The sequence below is a fragment of the Amaranthus tricolor genome, chromosome 15 (assembly GCF_026212465.1).
Source record: "Amaranthus tricolor cultivar Red isolate AtriRed21 chromosome 15, ASM2621246v1, whole genome shotgun sequence".
Lineage (NCBI taxonomy): Eukaryota > Viridiplantae > Streptophyta > Magnoliopsida > Caryophyllales > Amaranthaceae > Amaranthus > Amaranthus tricolor.
The window spans coordinates 7,247,423-7,265,145 of NC_080061.1; the positions used below are offsets into that span (position 1 = coordinate 7,247,423).

General features: G+C 34.2%; 1 protein-coding gene across 2 annotated transcripts; it reads right to left on the bottom strand.

The window, feature by feature from the left end:
- Positions 1–413: 413 nt before the first annotated feature.
- On the bottom strand, positions 414–16,648 carry LOC130801634 (mRNA-decapping enzyme subunit 2-like). Of its 2 annotated transcripts, XM_057665514.1 has the most exons (9): positions 16,440–16,648; positions 9,663–9,814; positions 9,210–9,337; positions 7,731–7,826; positions 6,198–6,350; positions 3,138–3,241; positions 2,987–3,054; positions 675–917; positions 414–482 (listed from the first exon to the last, which is right to left on the bottom strand). In XM_057665514.1, the coding sequence occupies exons 1-8, from the start codon at positions 16,517–16,519 to the stop codon at positions 703–705; spliced, it is 996 nt and encodes a 331-aa protein (XP_057521497.1). In that variant the 5' UTR covers positions 16,520–16,648; the 3' UTR covers positions 414–482; positions 675–702. The 2 variants fall into 2 exon arrangements, with proteins under 2 accessions (XP_057521497.1, XP_057521496.1); XM_057665513.1 differs by having other exon boundaries at positions 414–917.
- Between the last annotated feature and the right edge of the window lie 1,075 nt (positions 16,649–17,723).

Here is a 17,723-nt window from a genome sequence, read left to right on the forward strand (position 1 = left end):
CTACTTACCAAATATGAGAAGTATAATATTTGGGATAAAAATTCTCATTCCCACATACCGAACACCCCAAAAAAGGAAGAGATGAATCTCAATCAATCGTCTACGCATCTCCATATAGAGGCTAATCCAAATGCACCCACGGTAAACATGATTGAACATGGTAAGGAATACAACCTAAAAGAAAGAGTGATGCAAGTATTGGAAAATCGAAAGAAATGTGGTGTCCTAGGCTCTCATGTAGCTCTTGGTCTTCTGAAAAGCTTTTTCTTTGTTCATCGTTCTTTGCTTTGTTTGGCGACTATGCCGAAAACTAAATAAAATACCAAATTAAATTCAGAAAAATATAAAACTTACAAAGTTTCATGTTTATATACACATGTAGAACAACTTCATTATCATGAAATCAATATTGATTTGTCTCTAATTCCGGTCTCGCCTTTTCCGGTATGGTTTAGTCAAATTTGAATCATTTGAATAACACTCTGTTCAGTTCAAGTAAAATCCAGGATTCAGCAAGAAAAAAGCTTCACAAACTACATTACTTTGGAGAAATTCTATTAAAATGTACAAGTATCCAAAACCTGGAACTCTTGACAGACATAATTTACAGAACAGAAGCAAAATACTATTTTAGCTAATTCATGTGCAGTGCTAAACTCGATTATATTTGTCACCTTCTAAAATCTAGACCATGCTCAGCGTTTATGCAGAAAAGCCCGATTCCATGGCTTGTATGATCAACCTCGAATCAAATCTGAAATTTCTAAAGCTTTTACCAGGGCCTGTTTCAGCAACACGATTGTCACTGGGACCTGTGTCTGCAACAATGGGGTTGGATACAAGTTTAGTATGTTGGTTGTCAACCAAGGCTGAGCTGCTTCCCGAAGAGCTATTTTTCGACTTCCAAACACTAAAACCTGAGCAACATACATGAAGTTGTATCAACAAAGTTAGATAAATATTAATAAAATTGTACAGAAGTGAGTATCAACAAGAACAAATCACATAAAAGCTATCGGTTTGTTTTTTTAGAAAACCTTTACAACACAGTCGATGTGATCCAATGCGGCCTTGTTTTAGACTATGCATAGTGGACAAACAAGGGAGCATCACCGTTTGGGACAATCAAGGTTTTTGAGTTTACTGTGACCGAAATATAGGCGGTATTGACCGCAAAATCATTCACATTGACTCCGATATCCCTTTTGTGACCTTTATTGCGACCGTGTTTTTTCTCTATGGTCCAAAGATACGGCCTGCCAAGCACGCTGTATCCGGCTAAAGAGAAGGTAGAAAAATTAATGGATTGGTCAACAGCACGGCACAGCTCGCCACATTAGTCCGCAGACCCATGCGTTGCCAAGGGCCTGTCATGACAAGGCACGGCAAGGCTCATGCCTTCTCACACCCACTTAGACACGACCTGCAGCGGCTGGCACGACCCATGCTCGTGTTTAGATGAAGGGTTGACCCTTGGTAGCACACGTCATGTGAAACTTCATGTAAATAAGAAGTGTACATGATTTAATGAACCACTTTACTTTGGTCATTATAATCTAAAACCAAGAACTATAAAACTTTGGGCCATCGAAATAATGAATCAAAAATAAGTAACAGGTAACAGCTTTCGAAATAAGATGAAGAAAATAAGCCAAACCTAAGCTTGTGGTCATGCAAAAGAGAAGACAAAATGAGAAGACCACTCATAAAGATATAAACTCCCATGTAGCCCTTATATCCCCGCAACCTTGCGGTTTCATGATGTGATGCAATGCCTAATTGTAGTAGCCCTGCAGTTATTTATGTTGGCATGCAAGACAACAAAATCCAACACAAGCCAGCAAGAAGCATGGCACTGCATAAGGCCCTCTGATGGGGTTGTACTTTGCCCTTGTGCATAGACCATAATTAAATGGGAGCAAATGCACCTTTCAACAAGTGGGGGAAGATCAAAGGAAAACCATACTGAAAAGTGAAATTGGTGGATCCTTCCACTGCATGTATTCTTGATGTCCCCACTTTTTCTCTATAAATATCCCACACGCATATATAAGTTTCTCCTGTATTTTTTTCTAATGATAAGCCTCCAAGAATACTAACTTACTACTAAATGTTAGGGCGCTAATATGTAATCTGGGGGGGGGGGGGGGGGGGAAGAGGTGACCTAAAAGGGGGGTACATTTAAAATTTCTAATTAAAAAATGGGTACAATTTGCTGAAAAAAGTTGCTCTTTATTATCCGATTTTCAGTTTAGTAGTCTAATTCACACAAAATTATGCACGCGCACACACATTTTTGACATCCGAACTATAAAACCCTTCTCCACATCCGTTTTCTACAAATTGATCCATCAATTAGTTCCCCACATATTATAAATTTTGTACACCCAGATCCAAATAAACCCATCTAGGCTTCTAATATCCTTCTTCCAAGAGCTAGTCTAACAACCAATTTGTTACATACATACTCCTTCCGTTTCCATTTTAATTACTCCAAATGATATCTTGCTGTTTTTCAGGGTTAGGTTAGGTATTGGCTTGGAATATCAATTCAATAACAAATCAAAAAAGTTTCCCTTTACATTTTGACAATATTTTCTTATTAGGTTCAAATAGATTTATTTTTAGTTGGAGATAGATATGGTAATAAACATATTTGGGTTGGAAAGGATTAATTTAGGTTCAAATAATGTAAAATTTTCCTAATAAAGAAATGTAGCAACCAATTTAGGACAAACCAAAAAAGGAATATGAAGCAGCCAATTTGGGATGAACCAAAAAGGAATATCAAGCAACAAATTTGAGAGAGTATAAGTTATAACGCAAACATCCAGATTTTCTCAATCCGTTCTACGCATCCTTCAACCATATGCTGGTCCAAAAATTACTTGCCTACCTAATCCAGCTACCTATATGCATTTAAGATCCCTGTTGTCTCCTATGCATATGGATGATTAAAATAGCAATAAAAACCTAGAAAAAGAACCTCTGTGAAAAGCATCAGATTTTGATGCAACATGAGGTGCATGCTTTGAAATCCATGACTTCAACGACCTGAAAAGTATATAAATCCACTAGAATAAAAAAGCATACATGATAAACAGAGTGAACAAGGAAAGATAAGTTAAATAACTCACTTCAAAAACGGAGTAACCATATAAAGCTTAAGGCCAGTTACACTACGTGATATGACTTCATCACTTGCAGGTTGGAGATCATCCAGTCGGTGCCAAGCTATTTCCTGGAAACAGAAAATATGACAATAGTCAGAGGATTTCTGAATACTAAAATACATCAAAATTCATGAAACTAAAGTAATCCTTGTGTAAGACAATTGCGTATTTACAGGACATATCCTTAACAAATAAACTTAATATACAAGGGTGACTTCAAAGGATATAGGGAGGCTTATGCCAGCTAAGTAGGAGTACGTCACAGCCTAAAAATTTCTAATTATAGCCAACGAGAAAACAACACACTGTTCCCATTAATAACTACTACCATGCTACGGAAAAACAGATCCTATATAAGCTAAAAGAATGAGGCCAAGGTATTATAGACTACCAAAAATGTCTACTAACTATTAATATATGTAATATAGTATGAAAGGAAACATCCAAACAAAACATGTTCATGGGCAAAGGCTTATCAAATAGGATTGGATGGTAAGCTACTAAGCTCCTAGATGCAGGACCCTGTAACTACCATTAGCTTTCAGGCGATTAAAAGAGGAAAGGCCTAAGCTATATTGTCACCAGCTCACCATCAATATTGATCAAATACTTAAACCCAAAGAGACACGCGGAAAAAAAGAGGTATCACGTCAGCAACAACAGTAAACTATTTTCAGAGTTTAGTTGACTGCAAAGCAAGCATTTCCTGATTGAAATATCTACCATAATGTGTGAATACATGCATATTAGTGAATAATTTCTTTGAAGGTCACTATTCCACCTTGTGACAAATCTACTCCTGTGAACGTGAAATTTTCCCCTATTGATTGTTTCCACAAAAGTGAAAAATGAGGATACTTGAAAAAAGAGGACATCAATGAAATATGATTCTTATCTTTCAAGGGAAATTCTACATAGTAGCATCAAACTTTTATGAAACGCGAGTGGTAGCATTTTTGTAAGATTTTTCCATATGGTAGCATCCAATTATGCACTATTAAACTAACGTAGCATTATCAGTTAAATTCTTGCCTATTTCCGTTTATTCACCATTTTGACGTTTTATTCACCGTTTTGGTTATTACCATATTATATAGCATTTATTACGAAATTTATACATTATTTATTCTTACTAAGTCAACACTTGAAAGGACCCAAACTTTTCGTTTTCTTGCCTTCAAATTTATCATTTGCATTTTAAAAAAATTGTAAGTAAAATAATTTCTTTAATTGGTATAGCAACTATACATCTTTTAAATTGTAAGAATATTCTTTGTAAAATAATAAGCAATTTCACAATTAAAAAATATTTTAAAGCATTTCAAATATCTAAATTGGTTGATTGTTCAAGGTTTTTACTCTATATAAGTACAACAAACTCAATATTAAGGCTCTGACATTGTTGTTGTTGTATTTCAATTATTTTTTCATTCATATATAAATTAATTTATCACTTTTGTAGAAAAATCAAGTATAGAATGTTAATATATGCTTTTTTGATTATAAGTTTATATTTTATATTCATAGAACACCATGAGTTTGCTTTCACCACTACATAAAAGTGGTTTAGGGCAAACTATAAAGGCAACAACCAACACTTAGTAAGGGTAGAATTGTCAAAATGGTGAATTAAATGGAAATAGGCATGAATTTAAATGATAATGCTATGTCAGTTAGATGGTGCATAAACTGGATGCTACCATGTGGAAAAATCTTATAAAAATGCTACTACTCGTGTTTCATGAAAATCTGATGCTACCATGTAGAATTTCCCTTCAATAAAATATAACAATTCTTGATTGCCAATCTTTCAAAGGAAAAGTTTTAACTAAATCTTACAGTTAAATATGAAAGTTTCCAATATTCTAATGCTTCACAAAATTTCAGATGCAGATCACTTTCCACTATTAAAAAGCTAATATGCGGGTCATTAATACTTTAAACCAAAATAGAAACTTTGAGGTTGTATATATATACCCACTTACTATTGGTCTAACCTTATGATCTCATTATACTTTGATTTGTTTTGGTGATTATTATTTATTTTTACTATCAATCATTATTGTATTTTATTGTTTCATGTTCACCTTTTCATTCTGTTCGAGTTTGAGTCCTTATTAATCTGATTTGGCTATCCCTATAATGTTCCCTTAATATGCTTACATACTAGTCTCGTGACAATTTTGGTGTAAATGCATGAGGCTTTTCTTTTATTTGAATCTGAGGTGAATATTTGATATTCAAGTATGGTGGCAGCATGCTAACTGTTGCTTGGCTTCTACTGAATATTATAGTGAAGTTGACTTTTAAGTTGCTTATGTCTATTACCTGATCTTATGCAAGTTGGCGAATGTAGACTCTAGTTGACTTTGTAGGACTCATCTGCCTGCTTTATTTAATTATCATGCTAATTATGTTAAGTTACTATTTAAAATATTCTAGTTTAATATGGAGTTCTACAGAGTAAAGAAATAGTATTTGCACATGGCTTTTTGCGGTCTAGAGAAGGCATCTGACAAAGTAGCAAAGGGAGCACTTTGGAAGATGATGACAAAGAAAGGTATGCCATGTATATATATCAACATAGTCCCATGTAAATATTTTCAATTTCTAAAATGAATTATATATAAACACAAATAGAGAGAGAACGAGATTATCATTTAGAATTGGAATTTCCTATATTTACCCTGGAATGTGTGAAAGTTCAAGTTTACGATATCGAATTTCCCTTTATTCTCTAACTGTTCCAGATTGATTAAAATATTTTATTTTAAAAACACAACTTTCAAGTATCAATACCACTAATGACCTACCAATCAAGGCAAAGAACAGGGACAAGTATCCCCATAAAAGAAATCAAATCCTCAATCAAAATGATAAATAAATGAAATAGGGTTATGGGGGAGATAACCAAGTGCAAAAAAGGTAGGCATACCATTTTCAGGAGGGGGCAAGAGGGGTATTATGCTTCAAAATGCATGAAAAAAAATTAAATCCAATATAAAGGGAAAAAGAAGCCCATACACTAATCTCCTTTTTGGTAAGTGGAGCAAAAGAAGCACCGTCACTAACACCAGCAATAATATAGAGGCGCACCCGCTGCTTCCCAAACATCAATTCAATGTACGCATCTTTAGCAAGAAGTTTAGACACGTCGAATCCTGTTTCCTCCAAAACCTTTAGCCATGACAGAGAAAATGCACCACTAAATCACAATATTCACTTCACTCGCAGCATATTAAAACAGAAGAAAAAGAATAGCATACTCATCTCCACTTTTCCCATCAAAAAAGAAAAAACCCAACTTTCCCCTACAATATCAATAATACTGATTCCTCTTCTGATTTCCTTTTCTTTCTTTTCCCCACATTTCATAGAGCAAATGCAAGGCAAATATGAAACAATTAAATGAAAGCACCATATGAACAACATTCCATCACATAGTCATTTTCCCCAGTTCATGTAGAACAAGTGAAAATCCCAAACCTAAAAGACTTTTTCCTTGTTCATTATTGAAAAGTAAAAGATAGATAGAACCAAAGTGTCATATCTTCATAATGATTTAAAAAGTACCAAAACAAAATAAACTCTTGTAACGGACAATTTCCCAATTTTATTGTTTTAAATCCTAGTGATGCAACAAGGGTGTCATAAGCAATATTGGCAAGGCAAACAAATTAGCACAACACTTGGGCATTATGATGATTATCTTAGATGTATTAGAGCACTTGAAATTGATGAGCAGGCACACAGCTTTTCAGTGGCCAAGGTCAGCCATAGGCCACTGTAGCTCACATATTACTAATAGGTGTTATCCACACCTTATATATTTTGTTGAGATTCCCATAGTATTCCCCCTTCAAGGTTTCAACCCCCTAAAAAGCCAATAAAGTAGGGGGCTTATTCACAAGTTACCTATAAGGCTTTGAAAAATTCATGAGCAATCCCATATGGTTTGAAAAATGCATGAGGTACCCTGAAGAAAACTTTACCAAATAACCCTAATAGTAATAACTAATAACAGGTGTGGTCCTTTATAACTACAAGTCCCAAATGTTACATCTTGTTTACACTTGAGCCGTACAAACTCTCACGCCTATAAAACCTATGCTCTCATTCTCTTTTCCATTACTTAATCCACTCGTTACCTCTACTTGATAGCTACATAAGATCCAATACTCAGGTTGATATACTATTATAAAGGCTACATCAAACTGACACCAAATTTTTGTGACCCTATATGATCTCTTCTTTCTTCATGGGTGGAAATTTGGTTTAAGATCATGACTAGTGAGTTCAAGAGTTGTGTGAAAATTCTTCAAACCTCAAAGGTAGCTAGTGTACATGCAAAATTTTACAAGTGCCTTACGATTTGGAAAATATTGCATAATGGTAGCACATAAAAATCCCTAAAGTATAACTTATATCAACTACTTTCTAGAGAAAACAGAGCACTATCACTAAGAACTACAAAAAATATAAGTCCAAACTAACTCTTTTGGACAATTCTTGTCCAATGAAAAAGGAAAAGAAGGAAAGCAAAAAAGAAAAGTGTACCTCTCTGATGGCACACGTATGATCATCTTCATCCTTGTTCTTTTTTCCCCTTGGAAAACTCCAGCTGCTTCCTTTCCACCCTTTAACTAGTATGCACTACACAACCATTAATTACCTTGTCAGACTTGCATAAACCAATACAATATTTTATTACCCCAATGCCATTAAATTAAATGGCTCCCACAATCCCACCTATGGGAAGTTTGGGGGTTTGGATGTACGTAATCTTACCCTTGTTAGTGCTAACAAATAGGTTATTTAAGATTGACCCTTGGTAACAAACATCATATGCAACTTTACATAAGAAGTGCACATAATGTTATGAGCCATTATAGTATAGTCCATTACAATCCAAAACCAAAGAACTATAAATCTTTGACCCTATCAAAATAAGAGACGTAACTTGCGTAAACCAATAAATTATAAAAAATTCAATATCATCCCTGTGCATAAAAAAATATAGTGTTACAAAAATACAAGGCAAAATCGCAAAAGACAACAAATAAGCATGTTTTGACATTACTTATTGTTTTCAGTTTTAGCACATTGTTTATAGATTTTTGTCCAACCCTACCTTAAAAGTAGATTGGATTGATGCAGGAAAATCTTGTTTAAACATGTCATTTACACTGGTTTTCCATGAGCATGCTTACTCAGTGGCAAGCTCAGAAATATTTAACAAGTTTCCAGTGGAAATTATGTTTCTATTATTTGTAGAAATTTACACTGGTTCAAACATTTCATTTACACTGATTTTGCTTAGAAATTTGAACTTCTAAGGGAATTTGCACTTCCTATGCTTGGGCAAATTATGTAAACCAAACAACTACTAAAAAAAGAAATTCCTAGGAATTAGAAATCCAAGAGAATTACTTGCAACCAACATCCTCTAAAATCACTTGAACTGTCAAAAACTACCTTAACAGAAAAAAGTTGGCAAAAAGTACCTTAAAAGACAAATGCCTCCTTTAGAACACTACTTTTAGGCTAATTATGGGTCCAGTTGGACAAATAACTATCTCATGTAGAAATTAGGTAACACTTTCACTAATAACATCATCTTCCTCCTCTCATAATCTCTAAGCCATGGGAGTCCATAGTTTATAATAGCATCAGAACCACCCTAGGTCTCTAACGATGGTGAGCCAGGAGCTCACCAGAGTTTGAAGCATACCACTCTCGATTAAATTGAAATGAAGGATGGAAAAAGCCACTAAAAGGATAAAAAAAAGTTTTTCATAGATACCAACACCCCATCCAGCCTTCTTTTAGTTTTACAAAGCTTTACAGCTGTATTAAGGTAGAATAAATACTACAAATACCTTTTGGCTTTTCACCAATAAGCAGCTATTATCATCCTCCCTTGCGCCAAACAAATGCCAGAATATTAAAAGGATAAACAAAGGAGCACAAATATGGCATCCTTCAGCACATGGTAAAAGTAATTAATTTGAGTGAATGGCATGTGAAGGGTATTACCCTTTCATACGTTTGGTCCAAAATGATTGCGCCAGTGACAGGAACCTGAAACTTGTATGAAGTGAAGTCCTTGAATATATCATCGATGTGAGGAACATAGGGTTTCAAAACCTCACAGTTGTTAAACACTGGAAAGATTTAAGGAACAGACAACAGCAAAACTCAAAATAATGCAAGCGCCCACCACCGAGAAAAAATAAATAAAAAAAATTTAAAAAAAGAATCTAAACATTATTTTGAAAATAATATACAACATTACTATTGAAGTTTTCTCCATTACTTTAATCAGAGAAATGACAAAGACTACAACAAGCATCATAAGAAATAATGGAATATCATGATATTCATGCATGTACAAATCCTGAATTACGCCAATAGAAAGTCAGCAAATGACATTAACAAGAACATCGACATTAATACACCGAGCACCTACTCCATACTATTTAAGGATACTTAGAGTGGTGAATTCCTTCAAAGTCAATGATTTCAAAGATGGGTTCTTCTCAACTGTATTATCCTCATAGAACCAATGTGCATACTCAACCAAAAACAAGATTCTTTCAAATGTTTGTCGATCTTCCTTAGGAACATTTAGGACAAAGCGACTGCACAAGATAAAGATAATATGAAATGAAAAATAAGGCATTAGGGAAGCATAAAACTGCAATTAATTTCTATTTGAGGCTAAATTATCATCACACAGTCAGCATATGTATAAAAGGCAAACTACAAAACAAGCCTGAAATGTTCAATTTCACATGCACAGAAAAACCAAGATATTGTATTACACAAAGAAAAATGAGAAAAGTAGCACCCATATTATTGGAGAAGGTAAAAATAGTCTCTGAGGTGTCCCAAATAGAAGACTTAAACTCATATATGAGTAATCATATAAACCATAATTCTATCCAATTTCAGTAACCGTCTCCAGGGACCTGAGATGTTGAATCCTCACCCACATAATGCATTTCCTTATAACTTATGGCACATAGAAAACTTTAATACTTTCTTAAAAAAATTTGACACCTTATTTGCAATAATTAGCCACCAATATGACAAAATTACTAAATAACTAGAAGAAATACCTCAACAGACCACAGATAATGTTGCTCACCCCTCAAAATCTCACGTAAGTGATAGGTATAATAACAGCACCAAAGCCATAATCATGAAACAAAACAAATTAGCGTGAAAGATCGTTACAAACAAAGATTATACTTCATTTGACTCAATCAAATACTAAATATACAGCTAAGAAAATCAATTAAAATGATCATTCACACATAGTCTCTTCAATTCATTCATATCTATTGTCATATGTACTTGAGAAGCCATTTCTTAGCGTCATTGTTCACTCCTATTATCCAGGTGATATTCCCCTACCTCTTCTTCTTATAAACTCTACAAAAACTAACCTTCTGATTTTCTATCTTGTGCATGTTCAATCTTTTTTGCACATGACAAAGCCAAAGTAAAAGGTTTTCGATATTCTATACAAATGGCCAAGCCAAAGTAAATGGTTTTCTATCATCTTGTTTTAATACTTGTTTATCCAAAACTATCTATGGTATCTTCATGTTGAATTATACTTTGTCCATCCCACTAATACCTTTCTATTTTGGAACAGTTTACTAGCACCTTCCCCTTACTATTTTTAGCTACAATTTTTTACCATTTTAACCTTATAAATTTTAAAAATTACCCTACTTATTCTTACTTACCTAATAGCTCAGCCACATTAATTACTTAATCTTTAAAATTAAACATAATAACTATATCCCTTTTTTAAACCTTACTCCGTAAAATTAAACCCCTAAAACAACCCCAATTAAAGCCCTAGATCCACCCACCCTTTACCTACTTATTAATTAAATAACCTTCCCAATCTATTCTTCCTTCATCTTGTTCTTCGTTATTAATAAATCTATCCATCCCGACCCTTTCATTCTTCGTTCTTTGTTGTGTATCACTCGTTCTTTGCTCTGTTTTTTGCTTTGTCTCACTCGTATCAAACCCTAAATCTGATCCATAATGTTCAACCAAGAATTGCCCTAAAACTTCAGTTGATGAAAACAGAAATTTTGTTGTTTCTGATGAAGAAAATAAGGTGAAAAAATGAGTGGTTTGACTACTTTGCAAGCCTTGATGTAATTTTTAAGTGGCCTATTTTCTTATGTGTTCTACAGATGTGGTATTTGGTACTTTTTGCCAAAATGTCTGACTAATGATGATGTTAAATCTAAGGTGTATTGAATGAATTTTAATAGTTATGGTCTATAATTTAAAAAATGAGACCTTTTTTCAATTATTGATAGCTAGAACTAATTTGATGCATGTTTGGTTTCCAATTATTTTGAAGTCAATGAAAGGGATGAAATACATAGTGTCATGGCGAAAACTTAGTGTTCGTTTTAGGAAATGTTGTAATTTTGGTTTTTTCAGGCAAAAATTTTGTAATGAGGAAATAAAATTTAGGTGAAACCTAATTTGTTATTTAAAAGGGAGTTATTAAAGTTTAATTTAACTCGTTCAATTAATCTTCTAATAGAAAGCATATGGGTCACTTTTTAGTGGTCCCCATAATTTTCTTATAAATCATGCTTTTCTAAACCAGAAGAATGAGTTGGGATGGAGAGAGTATCTTTTAAGGTATGTCCACATATCTATCTAAGAATACACATCTCAGCTACCCTTATCTTTCTAAAATGATCTCTTTTGAAAGGCCAGAATTTTTCCTAACCCTATGGTATTGTTAGTCAAATAGCACTCTTGTATTTTTCCCTTAATTTAGTGGCACACTTATACTCATTTGAGATTTATGTGCTGAGATTGTCATGAAATAATACAAAACGGGCGTAATTAGTAAGTGAATCACTCATTAATTCTCAGAATTGGGTTTAATGGCGAAGAAGGAAAGAAAAAAAAAAGTGCTTGATTAATTACAATATGACCAATTCATCTTTAATGGCACAGAAGGGAAGAAAGATGTTTAAAAGTTTGTATGAGAACTTGAAGAAATAGTTATCGGGAATTGGGGAGACGTAATGAAAAACCAGAAAAAAAAAATTATTGTGTGCACTACTACAGATTGTACAATAATACAACCAAAAATATCAACGGTGTTCATAAAAAAAAAAATTCAATGAAATATGTATAGGCTCTCTTATAATTCGACCTCCCCTATTGGATCGCCTGTGAATGATCCACCACTATCATCATCATACACACTACATTAGAACATGAATATGTTACCTGACAAACACAAACGGTTCACAGATGAGTGTTGACAACAATAGGATGTTAGGTCAGGTAGACAAGGTTTGTGGGACAGTTTTCGAGCAACTATTAAGCTCCCAAGAGACTTCTCTTATTCTTCTTCAGCAACCCTCTCCATAAGGGATTACATGAGGTATTTATAAGATTTACATAAATGCATTTGACAAAATATACCGCTTAACAACAAAATGTAACTGCCTAACAAACTGTGTTATTATTTTGGAAAACAGCATAACTAACTCTTGTTAGCTAGCCTAACAAACATAACTAACTCTTATTTTCTTGAATAAATTTGTTACAGCTATTGTAGGTTGCCAACATGTCTCTGGTAGTAATGATTCATGACAGAGTCCTACAAAGTACATCACAATGTCCTCCCAGAATTGAGGCCGTATTGATAGCATGCAATTCCCGATGTCCTCACATTTTGACAAGTATGCCTTTCCTCATGCCCACTGCATAAGACCACTCACATGCAACCTATAAATTGGCAAGTCCAGTGAGGTGAATCACAATGTTTTTGCCGCAGAATTACTAACTAGAGCTAATGAAGATAGTTTGGAAATGACCATCCTCACCTTGTACATAAATAAACCTCCCTCCACTATGTACATTGTTGCTTTCAACAATCTTTTATAAGCTAAGATAAGAGAGAATCCACATCAACATGTCTTTGCAAGTCCTCCAAATTTACAATAAAAGTTGTCCTCAGAACTTCAACTTATTCAAAATTTATTGAGACACATCAATTGTGTTGTTTAAAATCCTCACTTTGTACTTGGTTTTGATGCCAAAATTTCTGATGAGTGAGCACAACAAAATATTGTGGTGATCTTGCTTGAGAACTTCCCCAAGCCCCCAACAAACCGTATGCATAAGCATCTTTTCGCAAGCTACATTGTTCATTAGATTCCTATCACGGTGGTGAAAATTAACACATCCTTAAGCCTCTCTGTAATTATATAGCACATAATATCAATAGAAATTATCCTCATCAAAGTTCAGTCAATGCGGTTGCTATTTGAACCATAGTATGAAAACAGGGTCGCGTCATATCGTATTAGTCGTGTTGCAAAGGTTTTCAAAATCATTTAACCAGTATTACTCACACTTTTAAGGTGTAAGAAAGGATTTTAAAGCAATTAAAGAGTATATCAAGATTTCGATTAATATTTGGCAGAACAATGACTACATCACTCCCATTATAGCACCACCATGTCGTTACCACAATCGTGACCGTTACCACATTTTTACAATAAGATTTGAGCGTAGTTTAACACAAAACGCCTAAATTAACAAGAAATCCCAAAAATCCACGTAACTCCTTTGTGGCTTGCACTTATTGCCAGTTTAGAATTGTCTCGGCTTTAACATCATACACCACTTACATAATGTATTCTAGGTAAGACACTATTGCCTTACCAATTTCACATACCTTACATCGAGAAAATGCCTTTTATGTTCCTCCTCACCCTTACATACTACGGTTCCAAATTGAATATGGTCTTCACCAGACAAATGTAATGCTCTATCTAGTAAACGTAAGTGTATATCATGATTCTTATGCCTATCAATAACTACATGCATTACGCGGTGGATGTGAAGAAGTAGACCATTGTCTCGACAATACCGAGTCAAGCTAGTATTTGCATTGAATATGTTCAGTCATAGTTACCTGGAACGCAATAGATTTAGAACGAGGGACGACTATGGGTACGCTTTTTAATTTTAAAATTTAAAAATTGAACTTAAAGGAGTTAAAAGATATTAAAAAAAAAAGTAAAAATGACAATATCTAAAATACAAGAATTTGTATTTTAAAATACTCTATTTAAGTGTTTAGTGTACTATTTAATACTTGGAATGAATGAATGACAAAGTAAGAAAAATATGAACAAGAAAAATGAAGGAAAAAAAGGAAAAGAAAATGGAAAAGATATAAAAACAAAAGGGTACAAGTAAGCAAGTGACAGATTATAATGAGTTTTTATGAAGGAAAATAATAGGCCAGGCCCACTAAAGAATATGTTTCAAACCCCAACTATATATAAGTAATATCACAGCACAAAAGAACCTACAAAACCCTACATGGTGATGGCTCCCTTGAATTTCAACGGCTACCTTAAGAAACATACCATGGCAGCACATGCACCTACTGACCTACATATCAAGAACTTCAAAGCATCACCTTTTTAGTTCATCTCTTTTTTTTCATTTATTCTATGTTCTCTTCATGAAAGCTACCAATGGTGGTGAAGGGTCACTCAATTTGACGATTTGGGACATGACCCATGGTGATTCGGTACGTTGTCAACCCACAATCTGGATCGGACGTTCCCGATCGAAAAAAAGTCCTATGTTCCAGGATCTGGGTAATATTGGTTTCATCGTGTGGCTGAGGAGTTTGATTCCCCTATAGTTCCGGCATGTTTAGACATCACCTTTGTTTTTACAAATGGGATGAGTGTGCTACCCCTCCATTCGTTCAGCATCTTAACTTTCTTGAGGATAAAATTGAAATAACTCCACACCTCAATAGGTATATTATCGAAAGTCGGGACCTATTGTCTTTCTTCTCCCTATTTTTTTTAATGCTTGTCTCACCTCGTCTCTTGTAATGTCCTTAATTTGCCCAGCTTTATGTTGTCCTTAAGGGTTTCAACCTTCGTTATTCCCCTATCCTCGTTGAAAAGTTAGGAGAAACAGTCCCACCACCTTGTTTTGATGTCCTTATGCTTCAACAAAATTTTCCCGTCTACATCCTTAATATATACTTCACTGACTTGAGGTCTCACCTCTTCCAAGCTCAGGCCTTTGCGATCTAAAATAAATAAGCTTCACCCTCTTTTGCGTCTAACTTCTTATAGAAATCGTCAAAAACTAAGTTCTTTGTCTCTGAATCTGCTTTCTTTGTTGCTCGTCTGGACATTTTGTAACTCTCCCTCTTGTTAACCTGGTCTACTTCATATGTGCAGTTCATACGCTCCTTAAAACTCTTAAGCTTTTCCTTAATTTTGACCTGCACTTCATCATGCCACCACCACGTAACGTTATGTGCTTTTGGCTTTCCCTTCGACTCCCTAAGGGTCTCTCTCGCAAACAAATAAGATTTTTTGCGTCAAATAAACCTACATTGGGTTAGCATCTTCTGACTGCCTAACAAACACCATCGAGGAAATCCTCTGTGTGAACGTTAAGTGCACTTCATCTCTTAGGTTACCCCATAAAATATGTTTCCTCAAAAGCTCTCCTCCTTTCAACAACTCTTTTCTGCATTCTTATAGCCAACACTAGTAGATGGTGGAGAAAATCTAGCTTTGCTCCCGGAACAACCTTACAGTCCACGTACATGGCACGATCCCCTCTAACACATAATCAATTTGTGTTGCACGGCCACCGCTTCAATATGTAATCAAGTGTTCGGCTTTCTTCCTAAAGTTAGAGTTTGTAATCACCTGCTTGTGAGTTAAAGCAAACTCAAGCAGGCGTTCACCCCTCTTGTTTCTTACCCCCATAGCCATATTCGTTGTACACCGTATCATACCGCCTGGTACCTATGTGACCATTGAAATCTCCTCCTAAAATAACTTTTTCATCATTCGAAATCGCCTCTAACAGATCATCTAAGTTGCCCCAAAATTAAAGTAACTACAACCTATTATTTCAAATTAAACAAATAGTAGTTACGTACAATCTCTTATGTTCGTAATAAAAGAACACAGCTCTGCGCAATTTAGGATTACTAAACAATTTTCTATGAAACACACACTGACACACACAATTGAAATCATAATAACACAAGTTTTGAACACTTAATTTGATTCAAAATAAAACAATAGGGATTATTAATTAGTATGATTAGCGTAAAGTCAATTCAATATAATGGTATAAGTCGAAGTAGGAATCATAGTGTAGAATCACGAGAAAGAAGAAGAAAGTGGGAGAAGATGAAACCTGCAGAGATCATCAAGAAGTTCTTGAGGAGGAAGAGCATTCTTCAATGGAGCGCTTGAAGATCTATGAAGCCCTGACATTAATCCGGGCTCAAAGAGAGTGGAGAATAAACGACAATGGAGGGTGCTCACACAAAAAGCTTGTATGCCGGGTTGTTACCTTTTCTTTTTTTATTTTGAAGCAACAAATTAACCGATTCTCAATCATTATTAATTTAACTTTTTCCAAAATAATGCAAACCATAAAAGTATTTCTCAATATATCTTAAAAGGGAAAAATATTTCCCTAAATACTATCCACGATAGGTGGGAAATTTTTTTTTCCTTTTTTTTTATAAAAACACTTCCTCAAACAGCGGTTTACTTAGGAATTCAAACAAAACCGTTAGATGAAATAGCGTTTTGCAATACATGGAAAAAAAATTATATCAGGTAAACCACTACTTGAAATGGAGGTTATGTTCGTGTACAAAACCTGCTGTTGCTGCTGCTGATGTTTTGTTATTTTACTTCCTCATTCGACTGTTTTTGTCTTAAAAAAAATAAAAAAAAAACATTTTCTACACTCCTCGATTGCTTCATATACACAATTCCTCTCACTCAACTAAATCAATCAATTACATTGACATCTTCTCCTTCATTACTTGTTCATTATCATCCGCATTTAAGGTATGAATATAATCCTAAATTCTTTCAATTTGCAAATTGATTTTTTTTGTTCATAATTGTTCTCATTTGAACATATATTGATTGTTTGTAACATTGTTTTGATTTCATGATTTAAGCTTACATTTTACACATTTGTAGTTGAATTTTATGATTTTTGTTGTATGTATATAAAGTGTTCGATGAAATGCTACAATGAAAGTTATTACGTTGTAGGGTTAGTTTATGGATTTAGTATATATTCATGGTGTTGTTAGTTTTATATTTGAATTGACCCTTCTAATAAGTGTTATAATACTTTAACATTACACATTCTTGTATACACATTTATACTTCACTTACTTAAAATCAACAATAAAGTGTATGTGATATCACATGAAAAACATGCTTGTGTGTGCAGAATATGGATCATTATCCTGTTATAGTGTATTAGAGTGGGGAAGTAAGTTATACGGGATCCGATGTTGTGTATAATGGAGGATTGAATGCATTGATGTTTATCCATCGTCAAAATACTACGTTTGAGGTGTTTCATAGCAAAGTGTATGACGTAATTGGTTGTGATCGCAACTCTTTTATATTAAAAATGGAGATGAAATATCTGGTGACTGGGAAAAAT